Source organism: Babylonia areolata, chromosome 22 (assembly GCF_041734735.1).
Source record: "Babylonia areolata isolate BAREFJ2019XMU chromosome 22, ASM4173473v1, whole genome shotgun sequence".
In the NCBI taxonomy this organism is placed as follows: domain Eukaryota; kingdom Metazoa; phylum Mollusca; class Gastropoda; order Neogastropoda; family Buccinidae; genus Babylonia; species Babylonia areolata.
Genome location: NC_134897.1, coordinates 1,090,201 through 1,099,943, shown reverse-complemented (window position 1 = coordinate 1,099,943; position 9,743 = coordinate 1,090,201). Strand labels below are relative to the sequence as shown.

The window sequence follows — 9,743 nt, the reverse complement described above, 5'->3', positions numbered from 1 at the left end:
CCGCAGTGTTGATGACAACTGAATGTCCACAGTGTTGATGACGACATAATGTCCACAGTGCTGATGACAACTGAATGTCCACAGTGTTGATGAAGACAGAATGTCCACAGTATTGATGACGACAGAATGTCCACAGTGTTGATGACGACAGAATGTCCACAGTGTTGAGGACAACATAGTGTTCACAGTGTTGATGACGACAGAATGTCCACAGTTTGATGACAACATAATGTTCGCAGTACTGATGACGACAGAATGCCCAAAGTATTGATGACGACAGAATGTCCACAGTGTTGATGACGACATAGTGTTCATAATATTGATGACAATAGAATGTCCACAGTATTGATGATGACAGAATGTCCACAGTATTGATGACGACAGAATGTCCACAGTATTGATGACGACAGAATGTCCACAGTATTGATGACGACAGAATGTCCACAGTATTGATGATGACATAATGTCCACAGTACCGATGATGACATAATGTCCACAGTACTGATGATGACAGATAGTAGACACTGTTGAAGATGTCAGACTCTCCGCAGTATTCACGGCCGTAAAACTGTGTTGGCAATGACGTCAGACACTTCATGGTGACGTCACAACGTCCACAGTGCTCAGGACTTGAAGATGTCGACATCTGCCTGCAGGCGGTGTTTGGTGAGGGGGAGGATGAGGAGGGAGGTGACGGTGGTGGTGAGGGTGGCCAGAACAAAGAGGATGAAGAGACAGCGGTCAATCACCTCCGCCGCCTCCTGCCACTGGCGGCACAAGTTGTCCCCCTTGTCGCGCTCCTCTTCCCGCAGGAGCAGCTGTCGCAGCCTGTGCAGCAGGTCTTCCGGACAGCTCTTGGCCCCCGCCGTCACCTCGCCCCGCCCTGCCCCGCCCTCCCTCTGTCCCCGCTCCTCACACCCACACGCCGTCACACCTCCCCCACCCAGCCAGGCCGCCGACCGGTCCGGAGTCACCCTCAGGAAGCGGCGCTCCCCGCTGTTGGCGTCCACGTCGGCCAGCCCACAGCCCGAGTCGTTGGACACGTGGTTCTCCACGCCCTTGTACAGCACGTGTGGCCTCAAGCACGCGCCCGACGTCACGTCTCTTCCGGCGGATGTGACGTGGGCATTGACGTAGTGCAGTCGGAAGCAGACGAACCTGGCGAGGGTGGTGATGAGGGAGGTGAGGAAGGGGGGCAGGGCCTTGTCCTTGCGACCTCTGTTGTTGATGTTGGACACGACCACGGCCAGAATGACCGAGATGGAGGTCAAGGCCATCACGCTTGTCAGGTAGATGCCTGGAACATGAGTGGTAGTGGGGGTAGGGGGTGTGGGGTCGGGGTGGCGTCGATCAATGTTCTCATTCATTTATATGTCCATTTATTACATCATTAAATTTAGGCATTCATTTATATAACACACTGAACACTAATGTTTAATGTCATTGGGTGCATATAAATTTATTCGTCGAGAGAGACACTGACACTGACACTGACACAGGTTTAATTGTGAAGGCCACAAAGGGGTGGGGGATACAAAGGGGCAATTCGATCGCTCCTCACACACACACACACACACACACACACACACACACACACACACACAAAGAAAAAAAACACGTGTACTGAACGTGAGTAACCGATAACTGGATGAAAAATACATAGCATGTTCGTACTCATCATGTTTATAGTTATACTAATTCATTCATTGTGTAAATTCGTCTCTAAATTTTAAGGCGTAATAAGTGTACATAGCAAGATTTCTCTGGGAGGTAACACATGGGGTTTGTAGAATAGGAAACAATGTATTGTGACTGATATTTATGAAATCTGGAATATATTTCTGGCGGATATGACCGTATTTAGGACACACAAAAATGAAATGGTATTCATCTTCCAGGGTGCCAGGACAAAACGGGCAGAAACGGTTTACATCCGCGTTCTGGAATCTTCTATTTATACCAAGCTCGTTCAGACCAAGTCGCAATCTTATCAAGGTATCTCTGAAACGTTTGATAGTGATATTGTCCAAGTATAATTCTGAATGAAAGTCTGTTTTGAATGATCGATAAATAGAAAATCTGTCACTACTACAAAGTTTAGAAAACCAGTCCAATTTAAATTTCTCTATCCGTTTTTGTTTAAGAGACTTTAAGAAGGCGAATTGATTTTCAGTACCCTGGTTCATCCATACATCAGGGAAACCACACATCTCTAAGCATGCTTTAATTTTACCAAGCCAATTTTCTGACGTCTTGTCATTATTCGTCGAGAGAGAGAGAGAGAGAGAGAGAGAGAGAGAGAGAGAGAGAGAGAGAGAGAGAGAGAGAGAGAGAGAACACAAAAGGAACCAAGCAGGCTGAAAGTTCATGATGAACAACGACTGGGGGGTATTGTGTGGTTGAGAGCTCTATACACTGACCAATGGGAGGTGCATCAGTGGAGGAGGCTATATATACTGACCAATGGGAGATGCATCAGTGGAGGAGGCTATATATACTGACCAATGGGAGGTGCATCAGTGGAGGAGGCTATATATACTGACCAATGGGAGGTGCATCAGTGGAGGAGGCTATATATACTGACCAATGGGAGGTGCATCAGTGGAGGAGGCTATATATACTGACCAATGGGAGGTGCATCAGTGGAGGAGGCTATATACACTGACCAATGGGAGGTGCATCAGTGGAGGAGGCTATATACACTGACCAATGGGCGGTGCATCAGTGGAGGAGGCTATATATACTGACCAATGGGAGGTGCATCAGTGGAGGAGGCTATATAGGGGCAGATCGACGTCGCAAGAGCACACAACACAGCACAAACGACACAGAAGAAAAAAAGGTGTATGAACTGAAGTAACGTAGAGTGGAGGTAAAATACTGACCATAGAGTCGATCATCATGTTATGAGGTTTACTAATCATTATTTGTAAATTGTCTCTATTAGGTAATGAAGTGTACTGCAAGATATTCTTGAGGAACACATGGGTTGTGATAGGAAACAATTATGTGCACGATTTAGAAACATGGAATATTTCTCGATATGACCAATTTGGACCATCAAAATGAAAGGATTATTTCCAGTGGGAGGCACAAACGGGCAATAACTTGTACAATGCGATTCTGGAGCTGCTTATTATACCAAAGGTCGTGCAAGTCAATCTTATAATATCTGAAATTGATAGTGATATTGTCAAGGTAAATTCTGAATGAAGCTGTGTGAATGTGATAGAATAGAAATCTGACACAAGAGATGTTAGAGAAGAGTCCATATAATTCTTATCCATTGGTGTGTTAAGGTTTAGAAGCGAATTATTGTCAATTGGGTGCATCATGGACTCAAAACACAATTTTAAGCATCTTGATTGACAACCATTACTGACTTTGATGCATATCGTCGGGGAGAGAGATATAAGAGACAATGGAGAGGCACAGTGGAGGAGGATAAACGAGAGGAGGAGACACAAAGGGAGAGCCTACAGGTAAAGTCATGAGAACACTGCTAGGGGGATGTGTGGTTAGTACCTAATGATGCCAATGGGGTGCATCATATGAAGACTCAATAATGACAATGGGGAGATATTATGACGAGCAATGAACGATGGGAGGTGCTATATGGAGACTTAATAGAGGCAAGTGGTGGGGGCATATTATGAGCTATATAAGGCCGGTGGAGGTGGCATCATATGAGGACCAATGATAGGACTGTCGAAAGAGGCATAGATCATGAGGAGGATACTAGTCGAAAGGGGCTATCATGACGACTAATAGACGCCATGGCTACTGACCAATGAGAGGCACGTGGTTGGAGGTGGCTATATATACTGACCAATGAGAGGCACGTGGTTGGAGATGGCTATATATACTGACCAGTGGTTGGAGGTGGCTATATATACTGACCAATGAGAGGCACGTGGTTGGAGGTGGCTATATATACTGACCAATGAGAGGCACGTGGTTGGAGGTGGCGGGCATGTTCTCTGCTATCAGCAGCATGAAGACAGAGAAGGCCAGCAGGACCGTCAGTCCCAAGGTCACCTGCAAGGTGGGTGAGGGGAGGGGGGCAGAGGGTTAATTCCCTTTCTTCACTGTCATCAGTGTTGAAATGATTTTGAATTATATAGTAATTGAGACACACACACACACACACATACGCGCACGCATGCACGCGTGCACGTTACACAAATAAAATGATAAGTAGATAAACAAGAGAGGCAAGGCCTTCAAGACTCACTTGTGATAAATTAAGTCCCCTAGCATTAATTACAGAGTAATTTCCCTTTTTTACTACCTGCACCAAAACGTTTGCAAAATAAATAAAAATTCCATGCTTAGCAAAAGAAGTTCCTGTTTGAACAAAAAATGATAATAATGACTCCTCTTGTTGTTGTGTCAGAATAAGAGGTCAAAGTGCCAAGTTTAGAGAATACAAAAAATATAAATATAACAGTAAATGCAGTTTGCATATAATTAGTCTTCATCTTTTATTTTTTGTGCCCATCCCAGGGGTGCAATATTGTTTTAAACAAGATGACTGGAAAGAACGGAATTTTTCCTATTTTTATGCCTAATTTGGTGTCAATTGACAAAGTATTTGCAGAGAAAATGTCAATGTTAAAGTTTACCACGGACACACAGACACACGGACACACACACACACAACCGAACACCGGGTTAAAACATAGACTCACTTTGTTTACACAAGTGAGTCAATAAATAGGTATGTATATGCTACACATCTGGCATTTCAGTACCACCCATGCTATTCCTTCAACACCTCTCCACGAATCGTACCTTGTTACTCATCACTCACCCACCCAGTACAATAGGAGGCACTTTGGGGCTTAAAAAAATTCCTCTGCAAAACGAAACTGGGACTAGTATACCCACCTTCTCCAACCACTGCCCCCTAACCTCCAAGGCCACTTGACCTTCTCCCTGACCTTCTCTCCCCTGACCTCTCCCCCACCCCCTGATCTTCTTCCTGCCCCTTGAACTGCCCCTCCCCTCCCCGCGCTTTGACCTCCCCACGCTCCCTGACCTTCTCCCATCCACCCCGTGATCTTTCCCCGCAATCTGACATTCTACCCCCACCCCTTGACCTTCCCCCGCTCCCTGACCTTCTCCCCCCACCCCCGCCTCCTGACCTCTCCCGACCCATGACCTCCCCCCGCCTTCTGACCTCCCCCTGCCCCCTGACCTTTTACCCCTGCTCCCTGACCTTCTGCCGCCCCCTGACCTTCCCCCCGCCCCCTGACCTTCTCCCCCCACCCCCGCCTCCTGACCTCCCCCTGCCCCCTGACCTTTTACCCCCGCTCCCTGACCTTCTCCCGCCCCCTGACCTTTTACCCCCGCCCCCTGACCTTCTCGCCGCTCTCTGGACTCATCCAGAAGACGAGGAGGGTGAGGGTGGAGAGCATGACGCAGGGGATGAGGACGTTGTAGGTGTAGTACAGTGTGCGGCGCCGCAGGTACAGCACGAAGCGCACGTCCGGGAAGGGCTCCGGGCAGCAGCTGTAGCGCACCACGCTGCGCACCGCCGTCACGTTCAGCAGCTGCCACTCCCCGTTGGACACGTAGTTGCTCAGGTCCACGCCCTCAGACCGGTTCACCACGTCCACCTGATGACAGAGCGGAGCGGGGAGGGGAGTGGGAGGGGGTGGGGGGGTAGAGTGACGGAATGGCTGCACGCCATAGCCACAGCAGCAGCAGCAGCAGCTAAAACAGCGTCCGTCGTCGTTTCAGTTTCAGTAGCTCAAGGAGGGCGTCACTGCGTTCGGACAAATCCATATACGCTACACCCTATCTGCCAAGCAGATGCCTGACCAGCAGCGTAACCCAGCGCGCTTAGTCAGGCCTTGAGGAAATACAATACAAGTTCTCAGTCTTTTGTGACAATTTCTTCACTGATTCTACCCCCCATAGCAGTAGTAGTGGTAGCAGCAGCAGTGAGCTGCAATATTTGTAGTAGTAGTAGTAGTAGTAGTAGCAGTAAAAGCAAAGCAGTAGCTCTAATAATAGGAGGGAAAATAGTAATAGTGGCAGCAGCAGTAGCAGTTGTGGTAGCAGCAGCAGTAGTAGCGGTATAGGTAGTAACAACAACAATGTCAGTAGTTTTGGAAGCAACAGTAGTAGTAGTAGTAGTAGTAGTAGTAGTAGTAGTAAATACAGACTAATTTTGCGTGGTACTTCCATCTCAGATGGGACTCACCACACTTTACAATAGAATATACAAATCCAAGACTGACTGACATAAAAATATACAAAGTCAACACAGTCTTACATGATATTGGCTAAGACATACAAATGTGAGACTAAGTGATATACAAATATGTAAATCAACACAGACACCATCCCAGTCTCAAATCACACAGGTGCGAATCACAGCAAAACAGAGCACATCACATTCATCGTTGTCAAGAAGAGATAAATCAAAATAAAATGAAATAAACACCAAAAGAACCAGACATCACGAAAAAACACACTAAAATAATCACAGATGCATACAATTCAGCAAAAAAGAGCACATCCCGCAATAAAATCACAGCAAGCATATACAGACTGAAAAAGTTTCAGTGAGAAAAAAATAGTTTGAAAAGGTAAGTTTTGAGTGCTCCCTGGAATACGGATGTTTGGATGTAACGGATGTGTTAGGGAAGTGAATTCCACTGTTCAGGTGCGACAAAAGAAAAGGAACGTTCACCATAAGTTTTTGTACGAATCTATGGAAATGGACAATGTGTTCTTGTCATTTGAAGAACGGAGTTGTCTGGATGGTGAATAGACAGATAGCAGATCCGAAAGACAGGACAAGAATCAGTGAAGAAATTGTCACAAAAGATTGAGAATTTGTATTGTATATTGTATTCGTGCTTGAATGGGGAGCCAGAGAATGGAAGCGAGTAGTAGTAGTAGTAGTAGTAGTAATAGCAGCAGCAGCAGTACCAGTAGTAACAGTAGCAGCAGTAACAGTAGTAGTAGTAGTAGTAGCAGCAGCAGCGGCAGTAGCAGTAGTAGGAGTAGTAGTAGCAGCAGTAGTAGTAGCAGCAGCAGCAGCAGCAGTATAAAACAAGCAGCAGCAGCAGGGGCGGGGCTCCATAATTGTGACACAAGCCACCAGCTCATCACACACCAGCCTACATGCCATTGACTGCCAGGTGTTGTGTCATGACAGAAGGTGTAAATGTGACAACCTCGTGGTGCTTGAAAGAAATAACATCAGTTATCAAAAAAGATGCCTCATTGACACAAAATATCGACAGTGACGACACAGTCTGAAAGATAACTTCCTTTCACCCAAAACCACTACACCACACCACAACTCAGTCACCACAGCATAGCACGGCACAGCACAGCACAGCACAACACAGTACAACACAGCACAACTCAGCACCACACAACACAGCACCACACAGCACAGCACAGCATGCACCACACAGCACAGCATCACACAGCACAGCACCACACAGCACCACACAGCACAGAACCACACAGCACAGCACAGCACCACACAACACAGCACAGCACAGAACCAAAGAACACAGCACAGCACAGCACCACACTACACAGCACAGCACAGCACAGCACCAAAGAACACAGCACAGCACAGCACCACAGAACACAGCACAGCACAGCACCAAAGAACACAGCACCACAGAACACAGCACAGCACAGCACAGCACCAAAGAACACAGCACAGCACAGCACAGCACAGCACCACAGAACACAGCACAGCACAGCACAGCACAGCACCACAGAACACAGCACAGCACAGCACCACAGAACACAGCACAGCACAGCACAGCACCACAGAACACAGCACAGCACAGCACCACAGAACACAGCACAGCACAGCACAGCACCACAGAACACAGCACAGCACAGCACCACAGAACACAGCACAGCACAGCACAGCACAGCACAGCACCACAGAACACAGCACAGCACACAGCATAGCACGGCACAGCACAGCACAGCACAACACAGCATGGTACAGCATGGCACGGCATGGCACAACACTGTACAACACGGCACCACACAGCACAGCACAGCACCACACACAAGAGTACAGCATAGCACCACACACAGCACAGCACAACACGGCACGGCACGGCACAGCACAGCACAGCACACCACACAGCACAGCACAGCACCACACAGCACAGCACCACACAGCACAGCACAGTACCACACAGCACAGCACCACACAGCACAGCACAGCACCACACAGCACAGCACAGCACAGCACAGCACAGCACCACACAGCACAGCACCACACAGCACAGCACAGTACCACACAGCACAGCACCACACAGCACAGCACAGCACCACACAGCACAGCACAGCACAGCACCAGCACAGCACAGCACAGCACCACACAGAGCAGAACAGTACCACACAGCACAACACAGCACATCACACACAGCACAGCACAGCAAGGCACAGCACACACACCAACAGCAGCAGACACAGCACACGCCACAGAACACAGCACCACACAGCACAGCACCACACAGCACAGCACAGCACAGCACAGAGCACACACAGCACACACAGCACATCACAGACACAGCACAGCACAGCACAGCACAGCACAACACAGCACCAGCACAGCACAGCACAGCACAGCACAGCACAGCACAGCACAGCACAGCACAGCACCACACACCAGCACAGCACAGTACCACACAGCACAGCACCACACAGCACAGCACAGCACAGCACAGCACAGCACAGCACAGCACAGCACAGCACCACAAACACAGCACAGTCACAGCACACAGCACAGCACAGCACAGCACACAGCAACACACACAGCACAGCACAGCACCAAAGAACACAGCACAGCACAGCACAGCACAGCCCCACAAACACAGCACAGCACAGCACAGCACAGCACCACAGACACGCACAGCACAGCACCACAGAACACAGACACACACACAGCAGCACAGAACCACACCAGCACAGCACCACAGACACAGCACAGCACAGCACAGCACCACAACACAGCACAGCACAGCACCACAGACACAGCACAACACAGCACATCACAGCACACAGAACACAGCACAGCACACAACACAGCACAGCACAGCACAACACAGCACCACACAAACACATCACAACACAGCACAACACAAGCACAGCACACACAGCAGCACACACAGAACACACACAGCACAGCACCACAGCACAGCACAAGCACAGCACAGCACAGCACAGCACCACACAACACAGCACATCACAGCACAGCACCACACAACACAGCACAGCACAGCACAGCACAGCACATCACCACACACCACACCACACCACAGCACAGCACAGCACCACACAACACAGCACCACACAGCACAGCACAGTACAGCACCATACAGCAGAGCACAGCACCACACAGCACAGCACAGCACAGCACAGCACCACACAGCACAGCACAGCACAGCACAGCACAACACAGCACCACACAACACAGCACAACACAGCACAGCACAGTACAGCACCATACAGCAGAGCACAGCACCACACAGCACAGCACAGCACCACAGAACACAGCACAGCACAACACAGCACAGCACAGCACCACAGAACACAGCACAGCACAGCACAGCACCACACAGCACAGCACAGCACAGCTGACCTGAAGGCCATCGTAGGCCCAGGATCCCAGCTTCATGGTACAGACTTGGTCGTCAAAAGGGAAGTAAGTGATGTCGATCTGACAGGTGGAGTGGAACTTGACA

The 9,743-nt window shown here is 48.9% G+C and overlaps 1 protein-coding gene across 1 annotated transcript in view; it reads right to left on the bottom strand.

Moving 5' to 3' along the window:
- Window positions 1–204: 204 nt before the first annotated feature.
- LOC143297174 (neuronal acetylcholine receptor subunit alpha-10-like) overlaps window positions 205–9,743 on the bottom strand; it is a 46,151-nt gene continuing 36,612 nt past the window's right edge. The window contains exons 6-9 of the mRNA XM_076609367.1: window positions 9,641–9,743; window positions 5,364–5,621; window positions 3,942–4,038; window positions 205–1,297 (exon numbers count right to left, since the gene is read on the bottom strand). The exon at window positions 9,641–9,743 is cut by the window's right edge and continues 78 nt beyond it. Of these exons, the coding sequence (XP_076465482.1) occupies window positions 624–1,297; window positions 3,942–4,038; window positions 5,364–5,621; window positions 9,641–9,743 (1,132 nt within the window). The 3' untranslated portion in view covers window positions 205–623. The remainder of the gene's footprint in view (window positions 1,298–3,941; window positions 4,039–5,363; window positions 5,622–9,640) is intronic.